The sequence below is a fragment of the Apteryx rowi genome, unplaced genomic scaffold, assembly GCF_003343035.1.
Source record: "Apteryx rowi isolate R43461 unplaced genomic scaffold, aptRow1 scaffold_196, whole genome shotgun sequence".
NCBI lineage: Eukaryota > Metazoa > Chordata > Aves > Apterygiformes > Apterygidae > Apteryx > Apteryx rowi.
In genome coordinates this window covers 1,329,348-1,346,227 of record NW_020448263.1, presented here as the reverse complement: position 1 = coordinate 1,346,227, position 16,880 = coordinate 1,329,348, and the positions used below count along the sequence as shown (strand labels likewise).

Here is a 16,880-nt window from a genome sequence, read left to right as displayed (position 1 = left end):
ATGAAGAACTACGGAACAACATTATAACACCAGGCAATGAAATAGCAAGGAAAATTTAAGGTACACAGATGTAAAATACTGCACAGGGGAAAAAGCAAGCACAGCTACACTGGCAGTGATAGGCCCTGAACTGACTGCTCACACATAGTCCTGTGAAGGCATCAGCTCAACAGTGGTCCAGAAGCCAAACAGAAATTTTAGGAATTAATTAGGAAAAAAAAAAAAGAGGACAAAATAACATTGTGTCACTAAGCACCGCACACCCACACTCTGAATAACAATTCAGTCTGCTGGAGGCCACCTGTCTCTGCAACTCCAAACCACGCAGCGCGAGAGGAAGCGCGGCGAAGGGCCAGTGAGAGCTTCACGGCCTTTCGGCCGCCACACGCTTCTCTCCCGCCGCGAAAGGCGGCCTGAGGCAGCGGTGCCTCTGCGCGGCGCCACAAGATGGCGCCGCGACACTGGGAAGGGAAGGAAGGGGCCGGCGGAAGGGAAGGGAAGGAAGGGGGGAGCTCGGTGCGCCGCGCCGGAAGGGAAAGGAAGGAGGCAGCACCGGGGGCGGCCCCGCTCGGCTCCCCGCGCGCGCAGGAGCCCCGGGCCGCCGGGTGGGTGCGGAGGCAGCCGCGGCCTCCCCCGCCGCGCCGCGGCCATGACAGGGCTGCTGGGGGGGGGGAGGGCGGGAAAGCGCACAGTTTGGGAGGGAATTAGTTTTGCTTTCAGAGCCTGGGTGGGGGGAAGGAGGGGGGGGTTATTCCACACATCGGTTTTTCCTTGCATTCCCTCTGGAAAGTGTAGGCCTCCGGGCTGAGAAGGCTTCTGCGTAATTTTAAGAGCGAGAGGTCCCGCGTGTGCCGGAGGCTGGGGTGTATGGGCGGACCTTTGCGTAGCGGCCTGTTTTCCTGCCCACCCGCAGTTTGATCTGTTTGCAGTGCTTGGCAGAAACAAGAGCTGTTTATCTTTTTTTGTGATCTGGTGATGCTTGAGCACTCTGATCAGAGTTTGAGCACTGCATGTCTTGGACCAGGAGCTTAATTTTGCCTTAAAAAAAGCTACAGCCTAGAAGTTTCTTCCCCTTCCTATCCATGTTGCTGTTATTTATGACTAAACTGACAGAGTCATGTGAAACAAAAGCTAACTGGGGCTACTAATAATGGTACAGCTTTTAGCGCTTCACCTTTGACCTCTGGCTGTTGTCCAAATAGCTTTTGGATTTGTTTCCTGGATCCCAGAGAAGACCCTCTTTTTGGGAGCACCATAGGATTACACTGCCTCAGGCTCTGCTTTGGTAAAAATATGCCTCAACACAAACACTAAAGCTTGATCTACATGCTTTCTTTTTTTTTTTTTAACAGGTTTAATACTTAAGAGAACTGCCCCTGCCATGAACATAATTTTGACATATATGTAATTTGTTCCCCTTCTGTTTGCAGGAATTACCAGTGCTGGTGTGAGGACACTGAGGTGAAGACATCATAGTGGTCGGTAGGTTTTCATAGCTCAGCTGACTCTCCTAGTTGGATGATAGCCAGCTGTAACTGAATCCTAAGTGCCAGCCAGATCCTGTGTTTACAGCCATGCGCAAACAAGAATGCAGTACGTAGTGCTGGGGATTTCTACTTTTTTTTTTTTTTTTTAATAGGGGAATATTTGTACTGCCAACTGTCTCAGCACTCACAGACTTAAATTTCTGCATGACTGTAACTGGAGCACTTTGGTATTAAAGTTAACGTCATACACCAGCAGTACACAGTATTAATCTGAAGTAGAGCATCAAAATGCTCTTCAAACCTTCCCCTCTCCTGGTGGTAATCCCACACTAAGGGTAAGCATTAGAAGTATAAAATGAAATGGGTTTTCATGGGAAGATGCTCACTATTGATATTGTTATATGGCACGTTTTTCTTACTGAACTCTTGGCATATTTTTGAGAACATGTAGTAGGGCTTCAATATTTTATATATTTGACACAGCTAGAGAAGGTTGGTTAATTGGAGACACCTAACAAAAGGCATGGGATTTTTTTTGAACTAGTCAGGTAACATAGTCAAATCTACCAAAGCCTTAGGAGGAGGATGCTGAGTTAACAAGAATGATGAAGAGCGTGGAGGGCATCCTTTTGCACCTTGCTGTCATCAGTAGCAATACTGATAGCCTTTTCCCTTAATATGTGGTGCTTTTAATCAAAATTTTGTTAAACACGTGATTTCTCTATTCACAGGTTTTGAGGGAGGAAGCTTTCCTGTCTGATTAATTTAATCTCTGAAATATGAATTGCTGTACTAAATAGTCGCCATATTTTTGCAAAAGCTCTAATATGAATGCTTTTAATTTCTGCATCTGTTTTTAAGCTTCAACCAGTTTTGTGTGTTGAATGATCTGCTGGCCAGAAATTCCACTCACTGATTTGAACAAGTGGAATAAAAAATAGTATCCTACAGCAGTACTGGATCTAGCTTGGTTCTTCAGTGACTATTTGTTTTATTTTTTTGCATAGATTTCTAAAAATATATTTCTGGAGATCCTGTTTTTAAGATAACCGTGATGAGAATATCCTTCCCCTGCGCCCCCTTTTTTTCCCCCCTTTCAAGTATTGCACCAGTGTCCTTCTGCCAGAGGTAATGGTTTGGGTAGGAGGGTATTCTGTTTCTCTTGATACCTTATGTGCTATTACCTTCCATGCTTGCATACTAGTGATATGTTTGTCTGTCTTATGAAATCCTGATGACCATGGGCACATTCTTCTGTTCCCATTCTATGACAAGCCATTTTTTTAAATATGCTTGTAGTTCCTGGTATGTTCGTGTTCTAAATCTGCCCTATTGATACAAATCTTCCAGGTATAAAGAGTCCACTCAGGATATTGCTACTGATTATAGGAGTGAGTTTGAAGTACACAGCAAAATTGGTGTTTAATATATTGCATTGTGAAACCCATTGCCATGGGAGGTTGTGGAAGCCCCAAGTATTCATGGATTCAGAGAAATGTCACATTTATGGAAGATAAGTCAGATGTTAGCTTTTAAATGCCAAAAGCAGTTTGGACCTGAAAAAGTATCTAAACAGCCACTTGCAGGAATCAGAGGAAATATATCAGAAATAATATTTTCTATATGTTTGCTCTAGTGTTGTGTTTTATTAAGTATCTGTTACTGGSCATTTTCAGAAATTGAGTTAGGGACATCTCTGGTCTGACAGAAAAATACAGGCCACACAAGCTAAAGGAGTAGAGACAAAAGCAGCAGCAGTAAGCAAAAGATGTGGTCAGCTTAAGCAGCTAGTGTTTTTGGCATTTCTGATTTAAACATAGTTTCCTTCTTCAGAAAAGCTTTATATATTATTTAATGAAGTTCTCTGCTGAATTTGTTGTAATTTCACCTTCCTTTAATTACATCTTATCTTTCTATCTTAATACTATACAACAGGTTAATTAATCCTGTGCTCTTCAGTGTTCTGAATAAGATCAAAACCTCCTTGTCACTACATCAGTGGATTTTTTTGATCTCTACCAGTAACCTCAAATATGGCAGCTGGAAGCACTGTGTGCAAGACTCCACTAGAGGGCTTTGCTCCTGTAGTATGAATTACATTACCAAGTTACAAAAAAATAGTATTTCATGGCTATGTTTCACAGTATGACAGACACTGTCTCAACTTCTTTTGACTCCAGTGGAATTGACATTGCTTTGGTTAGATCTGCTTGTTTTCATTAATGCTTACTTCACAGTGAGACAGGCATATTTTGATGAAAGGCAGTGCATCCATGTTTAATCTCAATGGAGAAATATTTTAAACTGAAAAAAAAGAAGTAATAAAATTTATCAAAAGTAACTTTTAAAATTTTTTTATCATTAGTGATGAGCATAGGCAAGCAGATTTGTTATTTAAAATTCTAGATTTTCTGGCTAATTTCATATGTTCACTTGCTTCCATATTTTATTTAAAAAAAATATAGCAGTTGCTTCCATATTTTATTTAAAAATATATAGCAGTAGAGTTATCACATTTGTTTTCTACTTCTTATCATATTTCCTATTTTGCATAGTTTCTTTTGGAAGAGTAATTCAACGTAAAATAAAAATGAACTCATTCTTTAATTTAGTGTCCCAGCTTGTAGATCCATTATGCTATGCCTTATATTTCTAGTCATGTTTCATACTTAATTTATGAAAATAAGTTATTCTGTTTGGCAGAGCAGGTTTTTCATATTTGGTAAACTAATATAGTTGGATAGACTTGCCAAGATTTTTTCTCTTTCCTCTCGTTCCCCTTCAGAGAGCATACATACATGCTGTATACTAATGTAGCATCAGACTTCACCATCTACTGCTTTAAAAACAGTGAAATCAGTGTGTTTACATTAGGCTCTGAACCTGATTTCTATTTGTGCTGAAGCTAGTTCAAAGACTTCTGCCACGTAAGAACTAGAGTGATCGTGAACTTCTAATATACATAATTTTTCTGCAGCGGAAAATGGAAGAATCGGCTACCATGAGCTTAGGTTTTCAAGTATGAGAAAAAGACTCTTACGGTGGCCTTGACACTGTCCAGATGGGTATGTGGAGGACACAATATGTCCATATGTAAGTCATGAGAATGGAAACACAAATTTTGAAGAGGTAGCATGAGCTATTCCTTTCAGTTCATTTCAAACATCTTATTTCCCATGAGTCTTTAATATATCTGTGGTTTACTAGTGCTACAAGTCACTGCAGTGTTTTATGAGTGACCTTAGCTCTGCGTTTTGTTCCCCCTCCTCTAGGCAGGCGGGAGAGAGTACAATGAAGTCACACATTTTTGGCTGCCTAATGCCCAAATCTGCAAGCCTTTACTTGCATGAGTGTTTGCATTGATTGCAATGGGACTGCTCATGTATGTAGGACTTCTTGTAGATAGGTTGGTGTGACCATGGGTTTATGCATTTGAGCTTGGTGTGTGCTATGCAAAGGATGATAGTTTGTCTTTGTGGTAGCTTCATGATTTGCATTTTCTTTGAATGTTACCCATTCCCATTCTCCTTTCACTCGGTACTGCTTGTCTTAAGAGGCAAAAAGTTGCTATTTAATTAGTAGGTATGAGACAGAACACAATCGTGATATATGTCCTGTGTTCATACGCTCTGGGAAAAATTCTCATGTTACGCTGGTATAAATTCATAGTAGTTCTGAAAAAGAAAATGCTGTGTTGGCTATGTTCCAGTAAAGCTGGAAATAGCATTTGACCATGTCTTAGTAGTAGTTTAGTGCATTAGTAGTTTAGGGTAGTTTAGTGCATTGAATTCCTGTTATCTTTCACTGGCTTTACATAGCATCAGGTTCAAGCTGTGAGTGACAACATGAGGAGAAATATGTGGTCTTAATGTAATAAAATATTGTCAGGTAGGGAGGGAATTATTCAGAATGTTTCTAAATGGTTCCTGCTGGTAAATCACATTGAAAATGATGACAATTGTAAGCCCTGCCTGGTGCTTATAGGTATTTTTTGTTCATTTGTTTTCTAGTTGCCCCTCTTCCTCTCCCTTTTTCCTCTCATCTGAGAATGTGTTTGCAATCCAAATTGGTATGTGTTTCCTTTACTGCTGGCAGGATTGGGATGAGATGTCTGAAGAAAAAGAGAAATAAAGCAAAAGGAGGAATTGTATGCAAACAGAAGTGCATCATAGGTTTAATCAGAAACCTTACTACTTGTGTGCTGTCAAGATGGGTTTAGGCGTTTTGCTGAAATTGCTTCTTTTATGGATCTCTCTATGTAGATGCTGCTRAAAAGAGAAAATGGTGTGCTTCATTTAAGTCTATGATGTTATGCCATTAATTTAGAAAATAAAGATTGTAGAAGTGTAAGTTGTGGGAGAAAGTGGAAAAGATAAGGGTAATGAAATAAAGTGTATTCTTCAGTCCCAGCATTTTAGACTACATTGTGGTAAAAGGCTCCTTTTTAACCTTCATATTGTATTGAGGAATTTTAAGGACTGAGATTATTACTGAAGCTAATCAACAGCCATAAATAAGAGACTTCAACTAGCCACAGCGAGGAGGGGTATTTAATAACTATAGGCCATAGTATTCAAGTTTATTAAAATGGATTCATTATTTGTGGCCATCTTTGTATATATTTTTATGAATTAAAAAAATACTATTTTCTTTTCTAGTTTATCTTGATCACCGGAACAAACTCCACAAAAGATGGTAAGCAGTCTTTATGGGTGTCTCTGTGATAAGCTAGTCCTATATGTAGGAAATGCATATAAACACTTTTACTGAACTGTCAATACAGACATGTACAAATTATATATGAAAGGAGCTAAACCGCATTCAAAATAGAATTCAGATTACAACACTATATGATTTGTCTACCCTTGGGAAGACTCCAGAGACATAACGGGAAAAATAACTGAGGATGTTGCTCATTTGCCTTAGATTTATAACTTTTGTTCACTTGAGGAAATCTCTTATTTCCATTTATTTCACAGCTGAAAAAGCACAGACATAGAACTAAGTTAGACTTTAAGATATTCCTTTCCTTTCTCCACCCCAATGTAAAACATTTCCRTAACTTTTCTTTTTGAACAGATGTATTTTTAAAATTCAAATGTAAAAGAGGTTTTCAAGGGTCACTTTGAACAAAAAAAGCCACAAAAAGTATTTGGACAGGCACCAGCATCACAGTTCTGCCTACATGAACTGGCTTTTTGTCTTCCTTTCCCTGAAATTAACAACTGGAGCTAGTCAGCTAGGCAAATCAGCCAGCTGGATTCCAGAGCTTTCAGTAAAGTTGTCAAGGCCCTCTTTAGAAACATTTAAAAAGAACTGAAGATAACTTTTGAGCTCTAGAAGAATGCATTGTCCTCTTCAGAAATATATAGAATGTATGAGATCTCTACTTTTGTCAAGCTGCATGAACTGCTCTATTATGTTCCAAAACTGGATTTTTAAGTAGTGGAAAAAAATAAGCAAAGTGTTCTAAAACTAACCTGTGAATGTATCAGATTTGACAATAGGACGTTTTCATCTGACTGCTGAAGAATGAGGAGTCAGTCTGACATTCTTAAGCAAAGCAAGAACAGTAAATAAGGAAAACATTGTACGATCCTAGTTTTAGGTGGTTGGATGATTAGGAATGGGTAAATTCTTTGTGGAAGGTAGATGATTTTCTTGCACCCACTCATCTTGGGAATAAATCTTCTGAAATGAGTGGTCTTGTAGCAGGGCAATGCTAGACTAAGAGGAAAATCAGCCCTRTAAAGTCTCACTTCCATGAACTGTTACTTTTCAGGAAAGATAATTTGGGTGTTCTAATCGCATGGCTGAACCCCATAGCCCCTCACAGATAGGATGCAATTTTTGATCAGAGTTTCCTGAGCAATGTATTTTGTATTGTTTTTTCTCCAAGAAATATACTGGCTGGAGATCTTTTGTACCTAAAATCACTTAGCGATAACCTTGGAAAGAAACAATAATCATAGACCTCTTCTAGGGTAATGGGCTCAATTTTGCAGAAAGAAGGGACAGTTATTATTGCAAACTCCAGCATTTGCATTATTGTCTGAGAACCAGGAAGTGAAAACAAATATAAGTAAATGAAATTAACCTCATGTGGTATTGCCRGCACTGAATGGAAAGTATTTCTTAAGTTTGTTTAATACCCCATCCTCCAAGAGATCATTCTTTTAAGGCTACAGAGTGGTGCCAGTTCAGATCAGGAAAACACATTTCAAGAAAATTTTTTATCTTGTATGTTTCTTAAAACTAGTWAAGGACCATAAATGTCACTTTCACTTCTGAAAACCTCAGCTAATCTTCCCATAGTTTGAGTATATGCCAAAGCATGGTTTAACTAAAATTCTTCTGATTTAAAAGTACAGGCATTCCATTTTGGCCCTGATAGAAGCTTTTCTCTGGAAGTAAGGATGTGAAAAAAGCCTCACTTGCCATGTATGTTCTGACTGCATTCTAGGCCCTAGTTTACCACAGGACTTTCTTTAAGAGCTTCAGTGTCCCTCCTTTTTGAGAATAGAATGAGGCAGGAGAGAAAATGGCCTGCAGCAGGGGGATTAAGGCTGGAAGGACTGGAATTCTTGGTTGCTGGTGAAATATGAACAGAGTGAAACTATGCTGTTTCAGGTAAAGTAAGATTAGCTGGAGGACAGGAGATAATGTGTTTCATTTTATCCCTGAAGACCTATCTTTCCATGTATTTTATCRTTGGGACTTTATGACTCCTTTTCATATGTTGGTTGCTGATAAGTGCAAAAGGGAGATTTACTGGCAGCTCAGCACTTGGCTAAATACAGTCTTGTTTTTGATCAAAACCATGATGGATATATGAACTTGACTGAATTGCCATTTGACCTTTTCTTTGAAACTTATCTTGGCAGGCAGATGGAGGAAATGTGTTATGGATAAAATTAATGCCTTTGTTTAATATGGAGGAATTTTAATCTCTTGTGTTTTCTGTCTGTGGATTTGGAAGACAGGTGTAGGTTGTAATGCATACACCTTGGAATGATCCAGTTCTTGCAATTCATGGTGAGCAGTTAAGGAAATGTGGAATACATCCACTTCCACCATAGTAGCAGGAGCACTTGGGAAAATACCTTCTGCATACTACTACTTTATTGGCAATTCTTTATTGGTAGTTGATGAGGAAAAAACAGTCTCTTGTAAGAGTAATAAAGTGTAATGCACTTGCACGGTATTAATGCTTATCATTCTCATTCAGATATACATTGTTTATCATAGAAAAAGAATGACTGATGACTAAAAGGCAAACTTAGGGCTTGYTTTTACAGTGTTTCTCCCCTCAATTACTGTTTGCTTTCTCTTTTTTTTYYCCCCCCCTGCTCCCCAGGAGAAATTGCCACAGGAAGACACTGAGCCGTGGTATTTTCGGCAAGTGTATGCAAGATACTGGAAGCACTATGATCTAGCCATGCGCTGGATGCATAAGCATCAGAAAGCCTACAGGAAAGCCATGGAGTCCTTCTATCACTTACCGTGGCATCCTTCTGCAGCCTCTCCAAGTAGCCGTTACTCAGATTGGGATGGAAATGACCTACCACGTACCCGCAACTGTTTTTCCAGCTACAGCCCATGTGGCAGAGCTAAGTACCATGGGGGAGCTCAGCAGTACAGGGGTGCCCACCTAGAGAGGGAGGATGCTGAAAGGGACTCTGAAATGGAGGAGGACTCTGAGTCCGAAGAGGAGATAGAATATGACTTGAGTAACATGGAGATCACAGAAGAACTTCGCCAGTTTTTTGCACAGACAGAGAGGCACCGGGAGGAACTGCGTAAGTCCATGTTTGTTGTATATTTTCTGKTGCTTGGTGGCCATCACATTGGGTGATGGATAACTTCAGTGTTTAGAGTATTTGTAACAATTTAAAAAAGTAGGGGACACTGCAAATGAGTAAGCCAGACAGAATGAACCAGGCAAAACTCGTGGGTGCACTTAGGTCAGTACCATTCGTTAGAAATAAGGCTCAGAAAATGTTTGAAGGTTTTTCTGTGACAGAGAAAAGATGATGACTGTAAAGAGGAGAAGACAATATTCATCTTCAGTTCTGAAGAAAATTTGTCCATGGGTAGAATGTTCAGTGCCCTTCTTAATTGCACAGATGGCACTGCTATTTCATTTCAGAATTCATTCTCTTAGGAGTCACTCGATGAGTCTTTTGCAGTTTCTTGCCTTCCTTTTCTAAGTATCCTTTGGTTTATCTCACAAAGATTTGCTTAAATTTTAAAACAATATTTAATCAGTCAGCTTTTCCATTAAAAGTATATATACATATACTTGTATTTCAAAATCCAAAATTAATTCATGCCAAATTTTAAAACTAGAGTTTAAGATTTAGGTTAGCCGGAGGACTTTTTTAATGGTATTCAATCTAAAATATTGTCAAAACTACAGAATTTTTAAGGTTAAATCTAATTACATGATATATCTCTGAAAGGGGAACCCAGAGGAAGCACTTTACTACACCCTAGGGTAAACCTCAATGTACTTTATGATATGGATCAGCTATTTTATTTGTTGTTCTTTGGCTAACCCAACAGCAAAATTCCAAGACCTGTCTCTACTTCCCCTGCATCCTTCAGGTCCTCTGCATTCTGTACTGTATCAGAAGTTTTTCTTTGTTTTGTATCTTGATCTGGACACAAGTCCTTAAGCAGGGGACATAAGACAAAGACTTGAGATTTTTTTCAGGTCTTGATTCTCAGAGTTATTGGTCAATTTCATTTCTGTGAAATCTTAAAGGAAATAAAGGATTATGTTGTACTTTATTGACAGTTTACTTCATATACAAATGTTGCAGGAAAATTTATTATCTGTTTTAAGAAAACAGCATGATGAAAGTAATTCTTCCCATGTAAGTCACATAGGAGATACCCACAATGCTGAATAGAACTTGTTCTGCATACTGAAAGAGATGCTCTAAAAATGCAAAATAAAGGCAATGATTGGGAGGGAGAGTTAAAATTACATTTAATTCTTTGATCAGAGGGTATCTAGTGAACTGACACACCCCAGCTTAACTTCATACTTCCTTCAGTATGACGCACGACTTCTCTAGTTAGCAGAGGAATGCAAGTTACGGAGCTCAGAGGTAGTGCCTGACATGCAGCCCTTTCTCCTCAGCATAGTTCTGCTTTTGCAGAATGAGTTTGCTGTTCTCTGTTGAAATGTTCCTTTGAAGAGGTACAGGATGCTTTGAGATGCATGGCTAAGTCTGGAAATGCAGTACGCTTTCTTTGGGTTTATTCTGTCTTTATGGTTAGTGCTGTTTAAAGGTGTGTTAGTGATTAAAGTTGTATGCTGGAAATTGGGAGATCTGGGCTCAGAGACTCTTTGTCACAAATATCCTATATAACCTTGGTATTGATATTTTATGTCTTCCTGACCTCTCACTTGCTGTTCTTGCTAAAAATATGATTTGATTCTTTATGATGAGCAAGTGGATCAAGRAAAGGCTTGTGACTGAGAACAGAGAGATTTGACCCTTGTTCCTTCTGCCACATAGGTACTTGGAACCTTTTGGAATAATTAGGTCTCAACCCTGTGCCATTTACTAGCCTAGTTCTGGGTAAATGTAATTCCATTCGCTTCAGTGACAGTATTGCAGATCTTGGTGCAAATGAAAGCAGACTCTGGGAAAGCAGACTCTGGCCTTTAGTTTCTGTGTTCCTCAGTTTCTTTGTTGTTTCCCTGGTAAAGTGATGATAATAATTCTTCAAAGCAAGCAAAAAGTAAACAAGTACAGTGCTTGATTTAATTGAAACTTAAAAATGTTACAGAATTCTTTGGTGAATGGTGCTATCTAAATGCTAATTTTGTCAGTAATTAAAAATACAATATGAGCTTTTGCAGAAATAGTTTTGTTTCTTTCAATGGGGAGGAAGGAAATGAAATACATTTTTAATTCTGTTGAAGTTTATCAGAAGAAATAATATAAGCAGCAGCAGGAGAAGAATATTCATTTTCCTGATGGTGTGGAAATGGTGAGCTGTATGGAGACCCTGTTGAAGGCAGTACTACTMCACTTTTATGAGATAGCGTTATTCATTATCCTGGGTCTGTTTCTAAGCAAAATGAAATTTAGGGGTTCATTAAGCTGAGATCAATGACACTATCAGGTTATATCTTTCATAATGTGTTGAAGAATCATTTTAGCTTTTTTATTGATCCYCAAGGAAAATGGAGATAATGCAGATACACACAAAAAACACAGTTACTTAATATTTTCTCTCTGACACCTTTACTTTCAATCCCGAACTGTAGGTCTTGGGCAGTAATCCTCCACTGTATGAGTAGATCTGTAAAGGAACTTGGGCACTGTAAAGCTCAGCAGTGCCTGAAATTTAGGCATCCATCTCTGAAAGAAACATTTATAATGTTGAGATAAGAGTTTAAGTTTTCTCTAAACTGAGTGGAAAGTTTTGGACATGTCAGAGGAGAATACACAATAGCCACCTTGATAAACGGACAAAGTACAAGGCAGCTGTTAGGACGTGTTAAGGGCAGGGCTGTGCGTGAAGTTTTCCTTCTCTGACATAGATAGAGGGCTCCAGGTGGAGTTCCSAGCCTTTGACCTCTGCACCTTGCTGTGCATTTGGAAGCAGACACCYGGTTTGCTCTTGTTTTAAAATGAATGCTATGCAAAAACTTGCTATATGTTAATTGACAACTTACTGAAGTGTATGAAGGTGTGTGGGAAACAAATAGCAATGGGCCAAAAAGAAAGGGGAATTTCACATGTAAGGAAGAGGGTACTGGTACAGAGGGTAGAGGACTGATTTATCTCTGAAGGATGACTGCCATTATTCTGGTGCTTTTGAAGCCCTGCAAAATTAGGAAATACTACACAGCCTTAAGGCAGCATATTTTGGGCATATACATGATGGAAGTCTTGATTTACCAAGTTAGATATGGTTGATTCCCCCACACAAGCCATGTYTCATCCACATGTGAAAAGGTAATGAAATGGACTAAAATGAATCCTAGTTCATGTCAAACTCTCACTTCTAATGCCCGATGTAAATCTGCTGGAGATAACAGTGATCACTGACATCAGCAGAGAGGATCTCACAAACTCTTAGTGTGGAAGACTTATCAGGGTGAAGGTGGAGGCAGGAAAGGCAGTTGTGTCTGGATGGTGGAATACCAGTATTAACATTAATTGCAAAGAGAAGAGTTGGAAAGTGAAGGAAGCTGCCATGTCAGACTGACAGAAGAAGAAAAACAGGTTTATTTCATTTTTCAGTAACTACCACAAACTTCAAGAACATGCGGATTTCTAAATTATGTACTAAATTTTGTTTTCGCAGTGAGCATTTGCAGTGACTCACTGACTTGTACAGTAAAGCCTTTGAAACTGGCAAACTCTGAGTCTCTCTGCATGATTTAACACTTCAGCAGGGAGAGCTTTTCACAAACAGGTTTTTTTGGTCTTTGAATTCAGGTCAAATTCTTCCTAGTTTTTATATTATGTCATGTGTTGCTGTCAAGTTATGTGTTCCTGGAATGCCCCAAACTAATTGTGAGCAAAGTTTTACTGTATGAACTCAGTGAGACACATTAATGCACAACAAACCTATCCCATGCTCTAGATATACTGCAAACAAAGCCATTCAGTTAAAATCCCTTACAGACAGTTTAATTTCTTTTCTACAGTAGGTTATAAAGAATCTTCAGTTATTTCTTCATATGCAACCATAGTGATTCCATTATTTTATTCTTTTTTTCTGTAGGTGTCAGGCTAGCCTGCTGTTTTGGTTCTTCATATAACTGGTGATCCTAATATACTTTGCTTCTTGGGGTTGTTTTTAGTTGCATTTAAAAGTCTTCCCTCAGGCTGGTGAAAAGCATGAAGTCATTTTTCTGCATTATCATACCTGTCAGACCTAGCTAGTGTACTTTGATTCCCCAAGCATCCTGGATGTAAAGGACAGAATACAGTAAGTAGCCTTTTTATATTTGCAAGTAGCTTTTAACAATTAAAAGGACCAAAAACCAGGAAAAGAAAATTCCCAGGTCTAACAGCTTRGTATATTGTCTAGTTGCACATATTTTATTTATTACACTTTTAAATTTAGCCTTTGAAATATGTAGTTTGTCTTTATGCTGGTTTTCTTTTTTCCCTTTTTTTACATAAATGGTATTAAAGAGAAAATGACTAATGTAATTGACTTAATACAGCATTACAAGTGCATAGAGAACCATTCTGTAGTAGTCAACAGGCAATGAGATAGTGTCCTTTAGTTAAAAAGAGAGAAGCAAAGGAAGCTGCAGTCACGTCAGTTCATTACTGAAGGATATTAGTCTGTCAATTGTTAATGCCATGACTAGTTTTTTCCATTAAAGCCTCTGTTTGTATTGCCAACACATACCCTCCAGCTTCTCCCAAAATAATATTGCCTAAACTTAAAGTTTTCAAGCCAGATGGAAAACCGCTAAAAAAAATGAAAGGCAATGGTGAACGAAGATGCTTGTCTCAAATCTGCAGTTTGTAGGGTTTTTTCCCTTCAGGTATCTTTCTCTCTGAAAGATGACTGTTGCCTCTGCCTGTTCCATGAAGTGAGGGTGATGGAATTTTCCATGTTTTTAACTTACTTGAATAGCACCAAATCCATGAAGCTTTTGATTTTATTCTTCTTTAAAGCCTTTGTGGTGCTTTGGAAAATACTGACTGCTATGCAGGTTGTTTGCCACCGTGGGTTTTTTCCTTTTTCCTTCAGTTTGGGTAAATGCTTCTCCCTGTTTTTCCTCTGCCTCTTTTCCACCAGACTTGAGTTCAGATTCTTATTTTTGGTCTCCAGCATCTCCTTCACTTCTGCTGTACCCTAGTCTGTCAAAGCAGTGTAGCAGTGCACTATATCTGACCTTATAAATGTCTGCTTGACTTTCATGGCTTTACCAGCCCTGTTTCACATGAACAAAATCTTTTCACTGAATTGTTGAAACTTCTGAAGAACGTCTATCACATAAGTTTTCTCTGCAATGTGTGTGGATGCTTAAGAGATGGCTTTGAGACATGTTCTTTCGTGAACTGAAGAAGAAATGTGGAAACCTCTCCCTTTGTACCATATCCTTGCTCTTGAGGATTGAACATTTTATCAGGCTTGCATTTGTAGACTTCTCTGTAAAGTTTCAGAAGTAAATGATGTTTCCTGTAGCAGCAGAATCTTCTCGAGTGTACACACTGTGTCCAATATAGAGGTTGTGTTATTTCGTACTGGAAGCCAAGAGCAGGAAAATGCCTCCCTGAGAGGGAAACAAGGAAAAGTGCCACAATTTTCACCATGTTTATATTGGGGGGGGGGGGGAACTGTACTTGCAAAAATACAGATTCTGAATTGCATTTGGAAAGCAACAGTTGGCCATAGTTTTATATCAGTTTCATAAAGGACAAAGTTTTCTTTGTACTAAGAGCATCAGTTTGGGAACACAGACTTTCCTGGAGTATTTTATAGTCAAGAAAATGTCCTTGGATCTCATACTTGAAATAGAGCTTGTACTTGGAAAAATGTATAGCTTTGCTATGCACTGAGGCTGTGGGCCTATGACTTTCCTAGCAATTCAATGCATTCTGCAAGCGGTGGGCATTATGCTATAAAGGTGTACCTGCTGCTCTAAGAATTAATGGAAGAGAGACAGTAGATGGCTTGAGGTGCTGCTGAGGAAACAGTGAGCTTTCTGCATTACTGGACCAGATACAGTTCTGAAGTGGCTATCCTTTGCTGCATGCTCAGGAGAGTCATGTGAGGGTTAATATATAGAACTGGAAATTGGGATATGTAAAGTCTTGTTTGTTCTTTGCCTCAGGCTGAGACTTTAACAGTGCAGACATCCCCTAAAAGTATATAAGTGCGAGACCAGGCTTTCTGTCATTTTACTGTTAGGTGCTAAGGGGTGGCCCAAGTTGGAGCTTGGAGGTGGCGTGTCTGAGGGTGCTGTGGACTGCACYCTCATACACGCAACCTGGGCATTGTGGTGGAGCTGAGCCCTGGAACACTGCTGCCCTGTCTGCCAGTGGCCACACTGGGCTCAGCTCTTCCTGAGCACACTGCAGGTGACTGATGCTTGAGTTGCAGCAGGTTTATAGCTGGCTGCATGGAAGAAGCTCCTGTGGTTCAGCGTACCTGTAGGGTAGACACTGCTTTAAGAGGAATGCCAAGGTGGCAAGCATCTCCATTTCCTCCCACATTTGGTGGAAATGAAGAATGTCTCAGTGGCTGTCTTGTTAGGAGAATATGAAACTTTAGAAACCTGTGCTTGAATATGTCACCCTTTTTGTCTGCCCCAGTGTATTCCCAGTAGTACAATGGAGATAGTGCATACCTCAGGTGGTTTGTTGAGAGGCTCAACTTGTTCATGTTTATAAGGGATTTTGAGTACCTCATCTGGAAGTAAGCAAAAGGCTTGAGTGGTAGAAGAGCAAAGCGTATGGTCTGAGAAGAGTTGTTAATCCCAGCCTTTTGCTTAACTGTTAAATTAGATGTTATCTCCGTGACCAAAAGACATGCTGTTGAACCTACTTTTACTGAGAACTGGTGCTGGTAACTTCATGAAGGCAAGTCTGCCTGCTTACTTATTCCATTAGCATCTGCAGCTGCTCTGAGTGGCTCCACTAATTTTCTCTTCATTCTTTGTCCCTGCAGGGGAGCCTGTGAAAGCAGCTGCAGCTGCTATGGAAAAGAGCAGGTGAGACTATTCTGACAGACACAGCTCTAGAGAAAAGCAGTATAAAAGCTGCTCTGTGCTAGCCRCTGGTCTCAGGCAGTCTGTGTTCAYAGTTAATGTACTTTTCCATTGCCTCTAAACTTTGTTGATTAGTGGTTCCATGTAGGTGCCACATGCAGCATTTCTGGATCGCTGAAAGGTTTTATTTTAGGAGAGAGCTCTGACTCAGTTCTGTGCTGATGATTCTGAATTCATACCTCTTCAGCATGATACTCTCAAGTGACAGTCCAAGGGACAGAGCATGGGAACAAAGTATCTCAAGTATTTAACGTTTGAATTTTTTTTTTTTATAAACCTCTCATACAGATTTGCTTGAAGACACACAAGTTACCCCTGCTAATTTTAATAGGGTTTCATTAATGYCAAAACTTCAGAGACACCATTTGCTTTTCAGTGTCTTTCACTGTTTGTTGGTCTTATCAGAAACATTCAGATGGAATTTTTGTCTATTGTCATAATGGAATTGTTGGAGCTCTGGAGGCAGAAAGTGAGATTTCAGAGACTTCTGCCTGGGTCTTTTCGAAACTCACTTCCTCACATGCTCAAAATCAAGTGAGAGAAATGGACAGAGGCTGTTAGGCTACCCATCTCGGACRTGGGTGACCTTTACAGACTTCCATCATGGCCTTGCACATGTCACGTGG

At 39.4% G+C, this 16,880-nt stretch overlaps 1 protein-coding gene across 7 annotated transcripts in view; it reads left to right on the top strand.

Annotated features, from left to right (window-relative positions):
• Positions 1-498: 498 nt before the first annotated feature.
• The window catches only part of GEMIN8 (gem nuclear organelle associated protein 8), a 28,465-nt gene continuing 12,083 nt past the window's right edge, over positions 499-16,880 (top strand). Inside the window, exons 1-6 of one of the 7 annotated variants that reach the window (XM_026062910.1) lie at positions 499-605; positions 1,431-1,482; positions 1,640-1,822; positions 4,465-4,552; positions 6,146-6,182; positions 8,845-9,286. In XM_026062910.1, coding sequence (XP_025918695.1) covers positions 6,180-6,182; positions 8,845-9,286 — 445 coding nt within the window. In that variant the 5' untranslated portion in view covers positions 499-605; positions 1,431-1,482; positions 1,640-1,822; positions 4,465-4,552; positions 6,146-6,179. Of the gene's footprint in view, positions 606-774; positions 1,286-1,430; positions 1,483-1,639; positions 1,823-4,464; positions 4,581-6,145; positions 6,183-8,844; positions 9,287-16,880 lie in introns of those variants that run through there. The other 6 variants (XM_026062911.1, XM_026062909.1, XM_026062913.1 and 3 more) reach the window with 6 other exon arrangements.